At 40.5% G+C, this 21,262-nt stretch overlaps 1 protein-coding gene across 6 annotated transcripts in view; it reads left to right on the top strand.

The window, feature by feature from the left end:
- BCAS3 (BCAS3 microtubule associated cell migration factor) overlaps positions 1-21,262 on the top strand; it is a 546,677-nt gene that overhangs the window by 113,340 nt on the left and 412,075 nt on the right. For all 6 annotated transcript variants that reach the window (XM_058675591.1, XM_058675590.1, XM_058675592.1 and 3 more), the window contains 2 exons: positions 4,777-4,884; positions 15,047-15,123. In XM_058675591.1, coding sequence (XP_058531574.1) covers positions 4,777-4,884; positions 15,047-15,123 — 185 coding nt within the window. The remainder of the gene's footprint in view (positions 1-4,776; positions 4,885-15,046; positions 15,124-21,262) is intronic.

Below are 21,262 nucleotides of genomic sequence, written 5' to 3'. Positions count from 1 at the left end.
TCGACCCTAGTGTTGCTTGTTTTCCTCGGGTATGAACGAGAGGTGGCGACAGTGTTGAAGAAAGACGGTGGCTTCTCCTGAAGTCTCCATAAGTCAAGTTACCATCTCTTCATGATGTCAGCAAAGACTGAAATGACCAGCTGACTCTCCACATACTGGAGTTCTCACCAGAGGACTTGAAATTTGCAGTAAAATGGAATTAAAAATGCACATTTTCTGCAATGCTTTGAAAGACCTTTTGCATAGCATTTGTGATATGATTGTGCAGCAATCTAATCTTCTTTTAAAAGATTTGTTTGCTCACTGAGAGAGAAGAGAGAGATGTGATATATTTGTTTGATCTGCTGGTTTACTCCCCAGTTGACTGCCAACATTGGGCCAGGCCAGAGCTAGGAGGCAGGAGCTTTATCTCAATATTCCATGTGATCAGCAAGGACTCAAACACTTGGGCAGTCTTTGCTGCTATTCCAAGGTCATTAGCAGGAAGCTAGATTAGAAATGGAGCAGTTGGGACACAAATTGGCACCCATATTGTATGCCAGCATCCTAGGCAGCAGCTTTACCTGCTATACCACATTGCCAGTCCTCAAACTTCCTCTTGGGGGGAAGAATTAGAGCAAAGCAAAGCAAATCCTGGCTTGGTTCTTCTCCCTCTTCTGCCCTTATCCAGGGTATAATTCAGATATGAGGCAACACAGAAAGAAGTTACAGACTATAGACATTGAAGTCTTACTAACTATGCCAAACACTGGATTGATATTCTTGAATTATTATTCTTGAGTAATTTGACAGTGACTGTGGTTTTTGAAAGAAGCACTTTAGAATCCCTCATTGTGGATCCAGCGCCATGGCCTAGCAGCTAAAGTCCTCACCTTGAATGCGTGCTGGGTCCCATGTGGGCGCTGGCTCTAATCCCGGCAGCTCCACTTCCCATCCAGCTCCCTGCTTGTGGCCTGGGAAAGCAGTTGAGGACAGCCCAATGCTTTGGGACCCTGCACCCGTGTGGGAGATCTGGAAGAGGTTCCTGGTTCCTGGCTTCGGATCGGCTTAGCACCGGCCGTTGCACTCACTTGGGGAGTGAATCATCGGACGGAAGATCTTCCTCTCTGTCTCTCCTCCTCTCAGTATATCTGACTTTGTAATAAAAATAAATAAATCTGTAAAAAAAAAAAGAATCCCTCATTGCTTTCTGCCAAGCGTTGTGCTGCTTCAGACAAGCGGCTGTGGTAAAAACAAGACCATTTCTGAGCCGTGAACCACTCCTCATGTATCTCCTGGTAAAAACCCAGACTTGAAAATACAGCAACTTCAAAATTTTCCTAGAACAGTGTAAGGTCTAACATCTTTCCAGCTCATCACAGAAATGGAAACTAATGCAAAAAGACAATGAATTCAACAGAAATGATTTTGAACACTGATCATGGGTTCCTAAAGAGCCTCTCTCAACCTCAAGAAGCGAGGTACACTGTTCTGGCATTAGAAGAAAAAGGCATAGGCAAGAGAGCAGTTGCTTCCCTACTCCCCGGATCTGGCAGAAATCAGCATCCTCTTGTATGTCTGCGGAAAATGTGCTGGTTTTGCACTTGGGGACAGTTGCCAGTGATTGCAAACAATCCTGGGGATGAGAGTGGAAAGCATGTTTCGTAGCAGGTAGTATCCTGAAGAACAGGTCAGTCCTGGACACATACAAGTATTTTAAGATGAAACAGTTAATCTGTCATTCTCAAGTGTAGCCCACCAATCCTTCCCTTGTCCTTTTCAACAAACCAACTCTTTCCATCTTCCAGGTCCGTTTCTACTACAATACTGCCTTCCCAAATAGGGTTCTACATGGGGCTATCTGCAGAGCTGGATGAGAAACTGCAGTGTGTTGCTTGGGGAACAATTCCTTACAGAAAGGTAAAATTTGGCCAAGATCACCATAGGGACACAGGCCTCTGATGATGGACTCTTGAGATAAAGTTTATGATACTAGTCTTTGTGTTTAGACAGTCCATGTCCTGAGGTCATTTACCCAGCAGGTGTGTCCTCCTGCTGCTGATGGAACACTGGGAACCGCAGGGACTAGATGGTACTTGCTACACTTTACCCTCAGCATGGCTGTACTTTCAGGTTTCCTCATCCATTTGTAATTGCACTATGGGTTGGGAGAAGAAGCTGTTGCAGGGCCTCACTCTGTTTGCTGGCCTGTTCACATCATATCAGTTCAGAATGTGTGAGTTTAGATAGCTCTGCTCTCTGGATGATGTTAGTGGCCATGCTTATAGTCCTATCCTTTGGGAAGAAGAGGCCATGGTAGGACTTCTCATCCATGTTTTGGTATTGCTTCTTGCTGGGGTCTCTTCTGGTGACAGGGAGGAGATATTTTGAAGTCTGCTGATTTGCATCATACTTGTACTTGTACAGGAAGACCTGCCCACCCCCCTGCAGCTCCAGGATGGCCATCATGCCCAGGACGTTGGTATTGGTGACTGGATTGCACAGCATGATAAGGGGCAGGGTGATGACCATGGTTTTGTTGGTGGCATTGGTGATTGAGTAGTTCAGGGGGTAGATGAGATTGAGGATGCTGAAGGCATTAATGACCAGGAGCTGCAGTGTTCATGTCACTGGAATGTGCGCTTCAAGTTACTGCTGCCTAGGAAAGTTGAGAGGTTCACTAGGATCTAGGAGAGGATCATAAAGACAATGATGTGTAGCTCAGGATATTCAGAAGCGTGGGGTGGTGGACCCATAAATCCAATATCTACTTGGAGAATACGTTCTGAAATGAGAAGCAGAGTGTGGCAGTGAGGGCACTGGGCAAAAAACAGTGACTAGTAGGATGCCACTGATAACGGGATTGAGTGGCAGGTACAGCTGTACTTTGCTTCTCTTTCATGGTTACTGGGGACAAAAGGCCCCTCAAGAGGGGCTTCATGGTTTTGGCTTTTTGGCCATGTTATTGCCCATGTTCAGTGTATCTCACAGCAGGAACAGAACTGTCACTCATGTGCGTTTGTGCACCCTGAGTGTCTGTACAATCATGCCTGCTCCTGCCATCCTGCACAAGCTGCTGTCCTAGTTTTTTACTTTCTTGGAGTATTTTAATCAACTCTCTCTGTCTTTGTTGAGCTTAAGTGGCTTTTCATTTCTTAATTTCTTCATCTTTCCTTGTGGCAAGAAGATAGAATCTAATTCTAATACCAATTTTTATTTCCCATGCTGTGGTGTGGTGGGTAAAGCTGCCTGCTGGCATCCCATATGAGTAACAGTTTTATTTAGGCTATACCATATCCTTTTTATTTAATTTTTTTGTAATGATATAATTTTCTAAGTTCAGGGGCTTCCCTCCCCTTCCTCTACATCCCTCCCCACCCCAACTGTTTCAACCCACACCATAACAATAGTACATTCCTTCAAAACAGTCAGAAGTTCGTCATTATTCTATTTATGTGTCATGACATTGTAGGTATAGAAAATGGTATTGTTCTTTCGGTCTCTATTTTATACCACTTTTGATCCAGCTTCTTATTGATATGCCTGGGAAAGCAGGGAAAGATGGCTCAAAATCCTGGGCTCCTGCCACCTGTGCAGGAGACCTGGAAGAAACTCTGGGCTGTTGGCTTTGGCCTGGCCCAGCCGTGGCTGTTCTGGCAATTTGGGGAGTCGACCAGTGCAATGAAAATACTCTATGTATGGCTCTGCTTTTCAAATAAATAAATCTTAAAAAAATACTAATCTTTGTCTCAGTTTTAGTTCAACTGATACATTTGATATTTTTAATGATACTGTTGGGTTTTTTTTACTTTTTTCATTTTTAAATTATATTTTTGACAATCTTTACATAGTTAATTAGGGTAAAAAGGTTCAAGGGCTACAGGAAAGTGGGTAAGACTATTATTTCCATATTGTTTCCTTCATGTATCTGGGGTAAAGGGGGATATTAAGGGAGAAGCCCCACCAAGTCTCCCACCCACCCCAAGTCCCTGATGTGGGGCATGCTCCAAGGGTCTTGCTCAAGTGGTTTTGATAGTTCAACAGTTATGAACTGCTGCCATTCTCACCACCCCAAGCACGATGAGGTTGTTGAAGAATCCACTGAGTGACATAGTTTACCTTAGAGTCTCAGTTTGCCCAATTGTTCACTGCCAACATATTGATACTGTTGTTCTTTTATAAAACACAGATGACATTAGTATTCCAGGTTAGTGTTAGTGATCTCAATGAATCACTGTAATAATTCTAATTGTATGTATTGCAGCATTATCTGTGTGCACTTAGCTATTTGCAGTTTTGTATTACTGGTTTTTATACTTTTACAGTCAGGTTTGCAGCAAGTAGTGACTGTTTTGTTTCTTCCTTGTAGTAATTGTTTCCTTGACTTATGGTAATAATAGGCATTCTTTTCTAGTTCTCAATTTTAGGGTTGTGAACCTTTAAATGTTTTACAGTTAAATAAAGTTATATAAAACATAATTGCAGTGAATATTAGCAATTTTGATAGTTTAATGTTTCTTATTTTGAGTAGTCTGTTAAATTTACCAGGTGCTTTCTTCATCTGTTAATGCAATTATGATTTTTCTTCTGCATGGTGTTACTTAGTTGGATGATGTTTTTCCCCTAAATTTGCGTTGCTAAGATAGGTTGATCGAAATATGTTGTAAATATTTTTTCTAAAGAAAGTTTTAAACCAACTATAATATAAATAAGGGGTTTTTAATATTAGTTTAATAAGAACATGTGGAGTATTGATTTCTCTCATTTTTTAAAATAATGGCAATTTTCTTCTTTTAGCACAAGCCCACCGTACTGCTGTGTGGATCTTTATTCTCTTCGTACTGGTGAGATGGTGAAGTCCATTCAGTTTAAAACACCCATTTATGATCTCCACTGCAATAAGCGGTAAGCATTTTTTTTTGTTTGCTTGTTTGATTTTAATGAAAGGTAGCTTACCTACTTGACATCGAGAGTTCTACTCGTTTCCTTGACTAGATTTACTTAGAAAGTAATTATAAGGGAATATCTTAAAGATTGTGCCCATGAAATAGCTCCAAGACTTCAGTGTATATACTCTTGATTCATTAGAGAAATATGAATTCACTATAGTGAAATTTTTATTGCATAAACTATTTTGCTTTTCATTTATTTTTGCTCATATGAGAAGTAGAGACAGACAGAGAGAGAACACTCCCATTTGTTTACTCTCCAGATGCTTGCAACAGTTGTACCCGGGCCTGGCTGAAGCCAGGAGCCTGGAAATAAACTCAGGTATTCCATGTGTGAGGCAGGAACTTCTTTATTTGAGATATCAGATCTGCCTCCCAGTGTCTCCATTATCTGGAAGCTAAATCAGGACAGTCTGGGATTCAAACCCAGTACTCTGATATAGGATGCAGGCAAATTAATGTGTTAATCCTAGGCAAAACGCATGACCTTAACCTATATTTAAAAAGCAGAGTTGAAAATACAGTATAAGAAGTATCTAATCACATGAACAAACTAATTAGAATAGATAGACAGAGAACAACTAGGAAAGTTTAGAAAGACAGGAAGCGACCAGCTGGGATGCACTTATAACTCACTGGGTGGGACACAAAGATGAGTTACTCCTCTCTGGGGTGTTGAAGATTTCTCTGCACACCCCTCCCAAAAACGTTCACCTAAACTGTTGACATTTGTCCTGTTAAAGTTATAGAGTTAGACTACCCGAAAAACAACCAGGTTCAGCAAAATCATGCTTCAATGCTATAAAATGCTAAATACTAACATTGAAATAGACAAGAGACAGCTGAATAGCAATATATAGCCATTTTAAGGTATATAGAACATGGTTAAATATAAACCAAAATTGAAATGTCCATGAGGAAGTCACAGGTTGTGGCCGAGAACATGCATTTCTCTAGTAACATATTGGTTAATCAATACCATGTCAATTAATGCCATAATGTTGTAAATGGTTGTAAATATTATGTTGGGTTTTTTACTTGATTGGGATGATACTCTGTTGGTTCTACCTTCAGACCAGAGATGGTCTCACCAAGAAAACTTACCAGGACAATAAGATGCTGGACTTTATGATTGGTCAAAACCTCCAATGAAAGAATCTCAACTGAATTTGAACTATGGAAATGCAACAAGGTGGAGCAATCCACCGTGGGGGTGGGGGGAGGGTTTGGGGAGGGGCAGGGGGAATTCCAGTGCATAAAAACAAATGTGTCACATTATGCAATGAAATTAATAATAATAATAAAAAAGAAGTATCTAATCAGACATAAAAGTTATTTATTCTTTTGTGAAACATTTATATACCTTTTTGTATATGTGCCCATTATTGGTGTATCCTATCAGTTGGAGTTTTGCTTTAAAAGTTCACTGGGAGAGAATCAAGATGGTGCAATAGGGTAAGGACACGTTTAAACAAACGGAGAAACATTTAATCAGGATGAAGCAGAGAGGACACATTCCAGGAAATAGGAGAGGACAGAACAACAGCAGAGGGTGCCTGGAGACTGACAGACACAGGAAAACAGTGGACACAGCAGTGTGGTGTTGCAGTGGATGATACTCCAGCAGCATTAAGCAAACGGCAATCTGAATTGCAGCCGGAACTCCACCAGCAACAAGGTGAGAAGGGAGTTTCACTGGAAACTCAGGAGGTGAACCCAGACAAAGAACTGCCCATCCTGCTGGTCTCTTTGATTTGAGCAGGAGCAGAGACAGAGTAGATTTCACAACCCAGTCTGTCCCCAAGAACTGTGTCAGGCACCATTTTGTTGGGGAGGCAAGGGCTTTGGACCATTCTGCACGTGTACTGAGATGGGAGTGATCTCATTTCTGGCTCAGGGAACTAACTACAACAATGTGGCATCCTACAGGTTCCACCCAGATAGGTCCAGGTAGCCCTCAGACCTGACAGCCAGCAGATCAAGAACTCTAGTAGTGACATATCAGGTGCCATTTCGTACACTATCGTAAAAAGTTCAAGACTGCAGGGACAACAGTGAGGTGTGCAGCTGCTGAACTTGGTGAGAACTCACTGAGCTCAGTGCATTGCACTGATCCCCCAAGAAAATAATACTGACTATGGCATCATATGGGTCAAAATAGGTTCGTGTGACCCTCAGACCTCACGGCCAACAGGTTCCGGCAAGATCACCACCACTAACAACCTAACATAGAGGATACCTGGTATCTTCCTAATCTGGGACCTGCTGCAAAAGAAAGTGGGAGAGAGGTTGCACAGACAATGGTGCAGCCTCAGCACGGTATCACAGGAGGTGGAGACTGGCGAGCCAGGCACTGGGGCTGTGGAGACCATGGTGAAAATCTAACGTAAGAATACAGACCTGGAACTTGCTGGAGGGAGTGGCACAAGTGACTGCAAACAAAGAGCCATTTACCAACTGTAATAAGTAAAATTGAACTGTAGACCTGTGGGTGGCACAGCTTAAAAACCTGCCCCCAAGGAGAAGAATCAGCTAACCAGAAGTAGAGTGACCAAGAGTAAAAGAAGAGACAAAGGCATAATGAGTATTACTGAAGACTTCCCTGTAAAGGAGCAAAAGCTGTTGCCAACCTCAGAGTTAACTGAAGAAGACATTGAAAAAATGGGGGATGCAGAATTCAAAACACTTGCTATAAAACAGTTAAGAACTTGCACTGTTATAAGATATTGATTACTCAATACCATGTCAATTAATTCCATAATATTGTAAATTGTTGTTGATCTTGTGCTGGGGCTTCTAATTGATCGGAATGGTATTCTGCCAGCTCTGCCTCAGACCAGAGATGGTCTCCCCAAGAAACTGTTGAATTTAGCTGGACAATAAGATGCTGGACTCTGTGCTTGGTATACATTTGCAGCGAAAGAATCTCAACTTAATTTGAACTGTAATACTGCAACAAGGTGGAGGAATCCACCATGGGCGGAGGGCACGGGGAGGGGATGGGGGAATCCCAGAGCCTATGAAACTGTGTCACATAATGCAACGTAATTAAAAAAAAAGAAAAAAAAATCAACAATGAGAAGCACGTAAAGCAGGCGTTCAAGGAATTTAAGGAATATGTCACACTGGAAATGAATCGAATGAAAGCTGATATATCAGAAATGAAGAATACAGTGGAACAAATTAAAAGTAAAGTGGAGAGTCTCCAAAACTGAATGAAAGAGGGAGAAGAAAGAATCTCAGTATTGGAAGATATTTCCTGTCACCAGGGGGAAACAAACAAAAATCTGGAAGCAGAGCTGGATCAGGAAAAAAAACATTTAAGAATTGAAAGACACTATTAAAAGGCCGAAGATATGAGTTATGGGAGTCCCAGAAGTTGGTTTTAAAAATGTAGTTAATGAAATAATAAGGGAAAATTTCTCTAGTCAAGAGAAAGAATTGGGAAACAACATCCAGGAGGGGCACAGAACTCCCAAGAGCACTGACCAAAAGCGATCTTCACTATGACACCTGATAATCAGGCTCTCTTCAATCAAACATAAAGAAAAGATCCTTAAATGTTCATGTGAAAAAAAATAACTGACATGTAAAGGAATGCCAGTTAAATTCACGGGAAACCTCTCACAGGAAACTCTACAAGCCACAAGAGAATGGCGTGCAAGTAAGCTGAGTTTTGGAGAGGGTTGAGCTAGGCCAGGCCACCACACACACTGTTGCATGCAAGAGCCAAAATAAGTACTGACAGGTCTGGCTTTGATGTACTGTCGACTGGTAACTGCCGGAGCTGATGTAAGTCCTATCAGACCAGGCTGCAGTACTACCTGGAAAGTGTAAGACCCGGGGCTTGGGAGTGGGCCTTATAGGGAATCTGTGAGTACCTCTCTAATGAACTATGGCTCCCAGCAGTGAGCATGAGAACCAGTGCTAGGGGTGGGCCTAGCTGGACAGGCCCTAGCACTCACTGCTGTAAGTGTGGGATGGATAGTGGGGTTGGTTGGGCTGAGCTAGGCTGTTACATGCATTGGTGTACACGAGAGCCAATTGGGGTGTGTGATGGACTGGACCAGTCTGCTGCAGGTACCCGCATGTTCAGGAACTAGGGCTGGGGGTGGGTCTGGTGGGGGTTAATGGGGTTGCTCTGACTAGGCTGCAGTTCTTGCTGGTATGCATGAGGGTCAAGTGTGTGGTTGGCAGGGTTAGGCTGAACTGCGTCATCCGTTGGTTTGCATATGAGATGGGGCTGGGGACAGAAGTGATCAGGAGACTGCAACCAGTGTGAATATAGGCCAGAAGAGAATGGAGCGACATATTCCAGATTCTAAAAGCAAAACGTTGTCGGCCCAGGATAACGTATCCAGCAAAACTCTCCTTTGTCTTTGACAATGAAATAAAAATTTTCCCCAGTAATGAAAAGTTAAAAGAATATGCCTTTCAAATGATATGTAAAGATGTTCTCTTGACAGAGAAAAGGAGTAGCGCCCACCAAAACCAAAGGCAAATGCGAAGAACATTCCAGTAAAATAACAACAGAAGACTAAATCAATGAACAACCCATTGCTAAAATGACAGAACCAAATTACCACCTATTTGTATTAACCCTGAATGTAAATGGCTTAAACTCATCAATCAAGCATCATAGATTAGTAGACTGGATTAAAAAACAAAACTCATGTATCTGTTGCCTGCAGGAGACACATTTCACCAACAAAGATCAGCGGAAACTAAATCTCATGGATTTTGATTTTTTTTGTTGGTTTCATCTCTTCAAAACACTTTCTTCCGATTGAATTCTCCACTGAATCATAGATCATACAGTAGCATCATTTTCTTCAAGAAGGTTCTTGATTTTCTTTTTCACTTCTTCAGCGACACATTAGTCATTCTGTAGCATTACTTAATTTCATGGCATTGTAAATTTCTGTTTTTCTTCCTGTTGTTGATTTTGTATTGTGGCTTTTCATCTAAGGGGATGTATAGTAACTGTGTAATGGGGACTGTCATATCCAGATGTGAGGATACAATGCAGTATGCATCTCTACTTCCAGACTAAAGATGGATTCCCAATGAAACTGTTAACTATATCTTGACAATAGAATGCTGGACTCTCTGACATTGTCAATGCCTGCAATGATAAACGCATGACTCTGTAAGAAGAACTATATTATAGTAATGATATTGGATAACGCAGTGTGAGTGGAGGGAATTGGGGCTGGGATAAGGGAAATCCCAGGGCCTGTGGAACTGTACCATATAATGATAATAATTTAAAAAAAGTAAAATACAGAAAAAAATTCAGTGTAAAGTTTGAAAAAAACATGTTTGTAAACAAAATGCTTTAATATATTTATGTTCCATAATACTTCATATTGGGACTAAAACAGGGCCCAGATTTCTTCCTCCCCCTTAAATTTTATTTCACTGGTGCTGACATGGTGTGTGGCAGATAAAGCTACCATGTGTGAACCTGGCATTTCATGCTGGTTCTGGTTTGAGTCCTTGGCTGCTCCTCTCTGATCTAGTTACCTGCTAATGCAACTGGAAAAGCATAAGATGTGGGCTCCTGTGCTCACATGAGAAACCCAGAAGAAGGTCTTTGTTCCTGGTTTTTTTCCTGGCCTAGCCCTTGCTATTGTGGCAGTTTAGGGAGTGAATCATAGGTCTCTGTGTGTCTCTCTCTTCCAGTTGAATAAATTTAAATGAAATGAATATTTGATTTTATTTTGAAGAATTGCTTTGGAGATTCATACAAATGGAAACATGAGAATATATGTTCTAATATTAGTAATGGAAAGAGTTGTTTAAGTAGAAAATTACAAAAATTACAAAAATAAGAAATTCTCAATATATAGCTGATATGTTTTAATTACTCTTGAAACATTGGCTAAAATGAGACGATATTGTTGAATAGGTAGATTCTGAAGATTATATATATACATGTAATCTAGAAACTAGATTACATAGCATAAATAGCAAAAGGAAGCTGGAACACATTTCACAAGGAAGACTACAGGGATAATTTTATTTCATAGTTTCTTGGCATTATATGTGCAGAAATATGGCACAAATTAAAAAACAAAACATGTTTAAAATGTTTATTCAGTTTGAGTAAATTAGCATGATTATTTTGTATCATTCAAGAGCTAGTACCAAATTACTTATGAGTTCCTTGACTGAGGGCTTAGTAAACAAGAGTTTCTTGTTACTTATTGGTAACTATAGCTATCTTTATCAGTTGTTCCTCATTCCCAAAGAGAAAACCAATCAATAAAAGTAGCATGTAAAATCATCTGTAGCTCACGCTTAGTTCATATGCTAGTGAATAGTATAATTTGAACATTTTTAAAAAAGGTTTATTTATTTTTATTAGAAAGGCAGTTACACAGTGAGAAGGAGAAACAGAGAAAGATCTTCTGTCTGCTGATTCACTCCCCAAGTGGCCACAACAGCCAGAGATAAGCCAATTCAAAGCTAGGAGCCAGGAACTTCTGGGTCTCCCCACGCAAGTGCGGGGTCCCAAGTCTTTAGACTATCTTCCACTGTTTTTCCAGGTCGTAAGCAGGAAGCTAGAAGGTAAGTGGAGCAGCCAGGTTACGAACTGAAGCCTCTATGGGATCCTGGCAGATGCAAGGTGACAGTTTTAACCACTAGGCTATCACGCGTGGCCTTGTAATTTGAACCTTTCCCCTAGTTCATACATGAACCTGTTCAAAGATGATGTGGCTGAAGCTTAGGGTAGATGAAAGGGCAATCTGTTGCAGATTTATTGGTGCAGACAGGGCAATAATGACTCACTCATAGAAGACAGAGGGTCAGTAAGGCATTAGAACTGTAGTTGATGAAAGCACTAATGAGTCAGAAATATCTTGCAAAGTGAGCAGGGAAATGACGTGGCCCTCAAACCTGTGCTGGTGGTGTGGCAGATAGTTTTAAGGAGAATGTTTTTCCAAGTGAGTTAATACAATAAAAGAAAGGTATAGAGAAAGCAAGGGCAACATTGACTCCAAGATTGATTGCTTCTTCATCCTAATTGTCGAAGATACTGTTTCCATGTAGTGCTGGTCCTACCATTGTGTTTTTCTTTATTATATGAGTGGGAGGGTACATATAATTTTTTGACGTTAATTTATTTTTATTTGAAAGGCCAATTTCACAGAGAGAGAAGATATCTTCCATCTAAAAGAGAGAGAGAGAGAGAGATATCTTCCATCCATTTAAGCACTCCCCAAATGGCTGCATTGGCCACAGCTAAGCTGATCTGAAGCTGGTAGCTATAACTTCTTCTGGGTCTTCCACATGAGTGCAGTGTCCAAGGACTTGGGCCATCTTCCGATGCTTTCCTAGACTGTAAGCAGGGAGCTAGATGAAAAGTGGAGCAGCTGGGAAACAGATTGGTGGGATACTGGTGCCAGCCGGTAGAGGATTAGTTTGCCGTGCAACCATACTAGGCCTAGGGGTACAGATAATTTGAATTTTTAATTCACAATTTGAAGAATGTGAGTAACTGTATCTCTTCATTTGGGAATTTATTCCCATGGAACCTCATCTATACCCAGACCTACTTTAGATGAGAAAGCTCCATGCTGATGCAGTAAAGCACAGAGGCAAGAGAGAACATATATAGAGAATATCAGTAATTTACTAATTTCAGTAGAAATTCAACTAAAGTGATTGTGGTAGATTTTTAGTAGTATAAGTTTCTTTCCTACCGTATAGTCCAACCAGAATTTAGTTTTTCCCACCTTGAGTATGGACTGGACATAATAACTTAAAGTAGAAATGCTCAGCAACTCAGATACACAAAGCCATAAAAACAGAACTACTTTCTTTTTGTCATTAAGCTTTAGGTCTAAGAAAGTGAGTATACTTTTAGAAGAAAAGGTTTTAATGACTGTATAGTGCAACCCAGAAGACCCCATTCCAACTGAAATGGGGAAGAGAAAAGTAAAAGGAAATCACCGGACACATTTTGGATGTATTGAATGAAAAATTAAATGGAGAACTATGATTGCAAGTCAGAACAGTAGAAATTATACAGTTTGAAAAGATGAGGCTAGAAAATTAATGAAAAGAAAGTGATCAGAGCGCTACCTGTGTGTTGGATAGTATCAGAAGACTCAAGAGGAATAATTTCTTCAGTTATTTGAAGAAATAATGAGTTTCCAAGTTCATGGCCCTGAGAAACACTGTGGAGGATAAATAAATATCAAAACTCCCTAATACATCCTAGTCTGTTAGGTGAAGACTAAAGGTTAAGAGGAATGCTTGATGGCATGTGGAGAAGAACAGCTCATTTTGTGTAGGGAAATAGTAATTTAAAGTACTCTGGAGTTAAGAGCACACCAAAGACTCAAAATCTGAGTAATGAGCTCACTAAAGTGAACGCCCCATTATATAAACAAAAGCAAAAACTCTCTGTAAGTTAGGACAGACATTCCCTAAACTTAAATAGCATGTGCCATGCCATTTGTTTGGTTCTATTTACTCTTAATGATGGGGTGTATGCTTTCTTTTATTTTTCCTGCTTTATTTTCAGATATTTTGTGTCTAAAGTAGCTTATAAAGGAACAGTACAAACCTATTTATGAATCTGACATTACTACTTCTATAATGATACAATAAGTGAGTCTTTAAATGAAGTATCATATAGGGGAAATGCATTTGATCTCTGTTTTAATAAGAAAATGGAAAGGGGGCTTGTTGATGTTTCTAATCTCCTTTTATAACGTAACACTACTAAAAGGTATGTAAACACATATAGAAAATTGTTATTTAGTAACCTGGTTAGCAAATCAAGAAAAAAATTTTCAAAGCATTTTTGGTTTTGAATTTTATGCTACAATTCCATATGGTCTGGGCTTCCCCCCCTAAACTCCCACCCCCTGAGAAAAAATTTTTTGTAGATTTACCCAAAATAGAAAAAAAAAGCATTAGGGCAGAATAATGTACATACATTAGAACTGTTACTCATTAGGATAGTATAGATACATTGGAATTGCTAGTCATTAGCAAAGCAAATTTTTGCGTTTTAATGAATGAACAAAATGATTAAAGCATACCTACTATAAGTACATATGCCTTCCTCCCATCCATTATTAGCATCTGGTGTGGAGTATAGTATGTTAATTATTTAGTAATAATCAAAACTTGTTACTTGTTTTTTTTTCAATTAACATTAATACCCTCCGAGTGTAAATATATTATAAGGGCGTAGGTTTCTCAATGATTTTAGTAGTTACTTATAGATCTTTGCATCTGCAAAAGTACCGTTGGTGTAAATTATAATTTTTTGTTGTTGTTGTTTAAAGATTTTATTGTTATTGGAAAGCCGGATATACACAGAGGAGGAGAGACAGAGAGGAAGATCCTCATCCGATGATTTACTCCCCAAGTGAGCCGCAACGGGCCGGCATGCGCCAGTCCGACGCCGGGACCAGGAACCTCCTCCGGGTCTCCCACGCGGACGCAGGGTCCCAAAGCTTTGGGCCGTCCTCAACTGCCTTCCCAGGACACAAGCAGGGAGCTGGATGGGAAATGGAGCCGCAGGGACCAGAACCGGAGCCCACATGGGATCCCGGGGCCCCCAAGGCTAGGACCCCAGCCGCTAGGCCACGCCGCCGGGCCCTGTTGGTGTAAATTATTATAGCTTTTCATATATTGAGTCAATAACAAATGAATCATTTATATGGAATCCCTGTTTTTCTTAGATTGCTTTAATCTATTTTGGGATATTCAGTGAACATTTGTATGTGACAATGTAAATTCATTTTATATTTCATTTCGTGACTTTGAGCATCACTGAAAAAATACTTCTGAGGATGGAGTTTATGTTTATTGATCCGTTCCTATTGTGAATGTGTTCAATCTATGAAGAAAGAAAAATAAAACTTTAAAATTGTGAAGTGGGAGCTACTTGTTTTGTTTTTCTTCTAGTCATCTCTATTTTGTTTATATAAAGGATTGCATTGTTTTATTTTTATATTTTGGGAGGCACATATTTCTAGCATGAATATTATGAGAGGTGTTTATTTGTAAATGTAGGTAATTTAACTTATATGTCTAAATTCACAGATAATCATATTTACTTTTTTCTTTTTTACTCTTTCCTACGATTTTAGGATCCTTGTCGTAGTCTTGCAGGAGAAAATCGCTGCCTTTGATAGCTGCACTTTCACAAAAAAATTTTTTGTTACAAGTATGTACCAAATTGCTTTATTTCCTGTCATGTTCATTTGGGTTTATGCTACTTAAATGTTACAGTCAGTAAACTATTTGTTATTATGACATCAGCATTTCATGGGTTTTTATTAATCATGATCTTTATGATTCTCTTGGTGAATTCTTTTTTTTTTTTAAGATTAATTTTATTTTTTGTTACAAAGCCAGATATACAGAGAGGAGGAGAGACAGAGAGGAAGATCTTCTGTCCGATGATTTACTACCCCAAGTGAGCTGCAACGGGCCGGTACGCGCCGATCTGATGCCGGGAACCAGGAACCTCTTCCAGGTCTCCCACGCGGGTGCAGTGTCCCATTGCATTGGGCCGTCCTCAACTGCTTTCTCAGGCCACAAGCAGGGAGCTGGATGGGAAGTGGAGCTGCTGGGATTAGAACCGGCGCCTATATGGGATCCCGGGGCTTTCAAGGCAAGGACTTTAGCTGCTAGGCCATGCTGCCAGGCCCTCTTGGTGAATTCTTAATGATTCTCATTTGTATGATTTTATGATATGCATTTTCATTTTTTCACTGCATTTTGTTGGTATTACTGAATAGTCTTTGTTTTGCATTGTTGTAGTTTGTTCTTAAATGTTGGTTGAGTGGGTGTGGTTAAATTATTTTTGTGTGGCTGTTATGATATTGGAAGAGTTGAAACTTTGAAAGCAATTAATTAATATTTCAAAATTATCTTTCTATAGTTGAAACTACATTATCCTATTTGAGGGGTTTGGATGTCAGAAGAATTTAAATCTTTCTTTTCTTTCGTATTATGCCTACCTCCATAACTTTAGTACTGTCCAAAAGTCAGCTCTTTACCTACAATCTGTATGTTAAAAACTAAATAGTAGAAATCATTCATTTAAAAAAAACTTTGTTGTTGTAATTAATATAAAAATATATGGCAAAGGGAATGAAAATATTTTTGTTGTAGTGAAGACTTGTTTTGACCTGTATATATTTTGAGAAATTTTGTGGGAAATCTGTGCTAGGAAAAACTATGCATTTCCTAAAATTTTCTGCCATAAATCAGCATCCTAATTTTATCATTCCATGAACTTTTTGAAGTACTCTCATAATATTACATACATTAATTACTATATTTTGTACTCTATGTAATATAGTACACCTTATACTTTGCTTTCCATTTTGTAGGCTCTGAAGAACCAGACAGGTTTCATCCCACTTGTGTGTATTCTATCTTTCTTTAGGTTGTGTAGCTGTAATGCATTCATGTATTACATCGCACTTAGTCATTATAAGAATTTGGGAAATTGAACCTATCTAAAAAGCTACATATGACTTTCTTTTTTAAGGATTTCTTTTATTTTTTTTGAAAGTCAGAGTTATAGAAAGAAAGAGAGACAGAGATCTTCCATTTGATAGTTTATTCCCCAATGTTCACAGTAGCCTGAGTTGGACAGGCTGAAGCCAGGAGCTAGGAGCTTCTTTCCAGTCTGCCTCATAGGTCCAGGATTCTGAGTAGTTCGGCTTTCTTCTGCCTCTTTCACAGGCACAATAGCAGGGAGCTGGATTAGAAGTGGAGTAGCCTAGACTTAAACCATTGCCCATACGGATTACTGGTATGACTGTGGTGATTTTACCCACTATGCCAAAATACTAGCCCCATATATGAGTTTTTCTTCCAGTTATGTGCGTATAGAGCAGTGAAGTGGAACACTGTGGGAATAGTAACTTTTTGAGATGTTAGACTTTCCTTAGCATTTAGCCTTCCATGTCAGCAGTAGCATTTTGCTGCTCATTATTAGAGATTAGCCATTTCTGTTAGTTTTCAAGTTTAATTTTGAACTTCATCTATATTGGTCTGTATTGGTGATAGGAACATAGTTACCTTGGTTTTGTAGTTGTTATTTAAGCAAAGAAAAATATCTTGCTTCCTTAAATGACTGTTAAATTAGGAAAATATTCAAATATAGTGTATTTGATGCAAAATAGATTTGATGATATAACCCCTCTTTAAACATTAAAATTTGCTAGACTGTATGTTGAAAGTGGTATCACATTTCTCAGTTGTGTCAGTTTTGTTTTGTAATACATGAGAAGTTATAAAGTCAGTTGTAGTAGTATGCAAAGAGAGTTCAACAGGTAGATATTTATCTTGTAGAGACTATATATATTTTTTGTGTATTATTAAAAATATGCATTTCTAGTGATAACTTCAGGAGTTTAAAAATATGTTTCGGGCCCGGCGGCGTGGCCTAGTGGCTAAAGTCCTCGCCTTGAACACCCCGGGATCCCATATGGGTGCCGGTTCTAATCCTGGCAGCTCCACTTCCCATCCAGCTCCCTGCTTGTGGCCTGGGAAAGCAGTTGAGGATGGCCCAAAGACTTGGGACCCTGCACCCGCGTGGGAGACCCGGAAGAGGTTCCTGGTTCCCGGCTTCAGATCAGCGCAGCACCGGCCCGTTGCAGCCACTTGGGGAGTGAATCAACGTACAGAATATCTTCCTCTCTGTCTCTCCTCTGTGTATATCTGACTTTGCAGTAAAAACAAAATAAATCTTAAAAAAGAAAAAAGATGTAGAATCAGACCCTAAGTTGAATGACAAGATCTTTTAATTAGAGTGTTGTTTTTTGATCATGCAAACATTTATCTTTGTAGGGCTCTTGTGTAAGAAATTCTTTTTTGAGCAAGTTGTAATAAATAGTGAAGGGACTGTGAAGTAAATGAAGATAACTCTGTCCATCAGAGCAAACATAATGGGAACTTACATCAGTGAGTGGAGGGAACAGTCAAAAGAACTGATAGAGAGCTGGTAATGGATCACATCCAATATGATGAGAAAGGAGACACCTTTGTAGTTGTATATAAAAGCAGCTTTGAGCAGTTGTCTGATGTGGAAATCTAAAACCCAGGTATGATTAGGAAAACAAAAGATAAAGACTGATGGATGTCATTACCAGTCATTGTCAATGGCCGTAAATTGAAAGTTAGATATGAAGTCTCCAGAGAGTCTATAGAAGTGTTCAGTACACATTTTTAAACCCATTAAAGAACTGTGGTTACTTTCAAGGAAAAAAATTACTCTTAGGAATCTTATTGTAGTATATCACTACTTAGTATAGTATATATATATGTGTGTGTATAAATGTGTATATATAGTGTGTGTATATATACAAATACACACATATTAATGATGGACTACCAGTGTAACTACTAGAAATAAATTTAAAGTGGCTTGAGTATGCAAGATCTTTTTTAAACTAAGAAATTAGATCTTTACATTTTATGGTAAGACCAAATTTGTGTTCAGTGAAATATTTGTAACTTTTTCATCCCTTGAGTGATGGGATGACATCACTCTGAAATTCATGGTATATTGGGCCAGGCTGAAGGTAGGAAAATTATCAGTGCTTTCAATGTGGGTGGCAGGGGCCCAGATCCTTAGGCCATCTTCCTTTGCTCTCTGGGGCATTGGCAGGGTTTTGTGTTGAAAGTGAAGAGTTTGCTACTCAATTTGGTGCTCAGAGGGATGCCTGCATCACAGGTGGGGTGGCTTATCTGGCTGCTTCCCAGTGCTGAACTGATTGTGTGGCTCTTTAGTGTTTGTGAGCATAGTGTTTGTGACACAGATGTTGTAATAACCAAATGCTACTCATAAATGTGTTCTGAATTTAGGGAGGAATATACAGGTAAGGAAATTTGAAAATGGCTATAAATAGATAACTGTTTATCCAGGTGACAGAGTTTCCTTGTGTGCAGTATGGTTTTGCATTTATTTAGTGTCTGGTATTTTTCATGTATTATTCAAGGAAATGGAGATGCAGTGGTGAACAAAATAGACAGCAACTGGTGATTTTGCATATTGTAAATCAGTTTCAGAGAGTTAGAAAATAATGAACAATACATATTCATCATTGCTCAGTGTATTGTTACTAGCTGAAACTGAAAGTTAGAAGGGTGAAACTGAGTGCTTAACATAAATACATAGGACCATGTTTTCTTCCAGTGTATTTCTTTTGCGGTACACTTAGAAAGCTTACCCACTAGCTCTGTGTTTAGGTACTTCCCTTTAATGTTAGCCAGCATGACATCGTGATTTCCTTTTAAATATGCAGGCAGGTTTTTTTTTCTGTATTTTTGACAATCTTTACATAGTTAATTAGGGCACAAAGGTGCAAGGGCTACAGGAAAGTGGATAAGACTATTATTCCTACATTTTCCCCCTGTATCTGGGATAAAAGGGTAGATAAAGGGAGAAACCCCACCCAGTCTCCCACCCATCCCAGATCCCTGATGTGGGGCATGCTCCGAGGGTCTTGCTCAAGTGGTTTTGATAGTTCAACAGTTATGCATTGCTGCCAGTCTCACCATGCCAAGCTCGATGAGGTCGTTGAAGAATCCACTGATTGACATAGTCCATCTTAGAGTCTCCATTTGCCCAATTTTTCACTGCCAACATATGGCTGGGGTAATTGATTGATTCGTTCTGTCCTCTGTTGTGGTGCCAGGTATCCTCTGCAGGTTCCTATGCACTGCTATATCCTCCATGTACTCCTGGTTATACTCTCCACTGCTCCATCTGAGCCTCTTTGGAGGCTCAGCTCTGGCACTTGCACTCCATGGCAGACTATGGAACCTGCACTACTTCCTGGTTAGGGTTCTGCTTCCGGCAGTTCGATTGGGGCAATCCAAAAAAAACTTTGAACGAGATTTTCCCAGACCAGATTCTTGTGTGTGCTTGGCAAATACAGGGCCTGGTACAGTCCATCGCCCTAATCAGCTGGTGGTTGCAATTACTGGATCGATTCTGTTTCCAGCCCTGTCTTCCACTTGATGGGTGTTGCAGTCCAGCCTGATTCTGCCCAGCACACACTCGGCCCTCACATAAACCAGTGTGACCTGCAGCGTAGTTGGGGTGACCCACAATAACCTCCACCAGGCCCGCCCCCTGTCCTGGTTCCCATGCTTGCCATTATGTGCAGCAGGCTAATACAGTCTATCTCATGTCCCCTTCAGCTCTCATACGTGTCAATGGACATTGAAGCCTAGTTCAACCTAACCTGCCCTACTATCCAGCCCATACACGTGTGCTGGTGGGTGCCATTCTGTCTAGCCAGGTCTGCCCCAATCCTGGTTTTCATGCTCTTCAATGGGAGTGGTAACCCAACAGGGAGGTGCCCACTATTTCTCTTGTAGGCCATTCCCACTCCCGGATCATGCACTCTCCAGGTGGTTCTGGAGTTTAACTTGACAGAATTAGCCCCAATGCCAGCATCTGACATCTGATGTTGCAGCTAAGCCTAAACAACCCTCATCCACTCTATTTTATGCTTGCAGCAGTAGGAAGAATCAGCCCAGCCTGGCTTTTCCCTGATCTAACTCACATGAGGCCCACAGATGTTGTAGCCCTGCCTAGTCTGGTCTGCCCCCATCCCAGCTCAGGCTCTCCAGTGCGAGTGGTTGTCCAGCAGGGGAGCCCATATTTCCCTGCCCGCTCAGCCCCCTCCCTCCCTGGTTCTCATATGTGCTGTTGGGTGCTGTGGCCACATCTGGTACAGGTCACCTCACCTTGGCATTCCATAATGTGCACTGGTATGTGTTGTGACCATACCTAGCCCGACCCACATGCTGTTTTGGTGCTCAGATTCGCCAGCGTGTGATGTGAACTGGTTCAGCCTGGTCTGCCCCCAACCCGTGCCAAATGTGTGGCAGTGGGTATCTTTCCATGGCCTGTTCTGGGCTGTTCCCTATCGTGCTTCTTGCGGAAAGCAGTTTCTAAAAAGAAAATTGGTACTTTGAAAAAAACTGCATGGGGCCTGGCACGGTGTCCTAGCCTCTAAAGTCTTCACCTTGAATGCGCCTGGATCCCAAATGGGATCTAATCCCGGGAGCTCCACTTCCCATCCAGCTCCCTGCTTGTGGCCTGGGAAAGCAGTCGAGGACGATCCAAAGCCTTGGGACCCTGCACCTATGTAGGAGACCTGGAGGAAGTTCCTGGCTCCTGGCTTCGGATTGGTGCAGTACTGGCCGTTGCATTCACCTGTGGAGTGAATCATCGGATGGAAGATCTTCCTCTCTGTCTCTCCTCCTCTCAGTATATCTGGCTTTCCAAACAACAACAACAACAACAAACAACCAAAAACAGCAACAACAAC

The sequence above is a fragment of the Ochotona princeps genome, chromosome 17 (assembly GCF_030435755.1).
Source record: "Ochotona princeps isolate mOchPri1 chromosome 17, mOchPri1.hap1, whole genome shotgun sequence".
NCBI lineage: Eukaryota > Metazoa > Chordata > Mammalia > Lagomorpha > Ochotonidae > Ochotona > Ochotona princeps.
The sequence above is the reverse complement of the archived record's forward strand: the minus strand, read 5'-3'. Positions and strand labels throughout refer to the sequence as shown.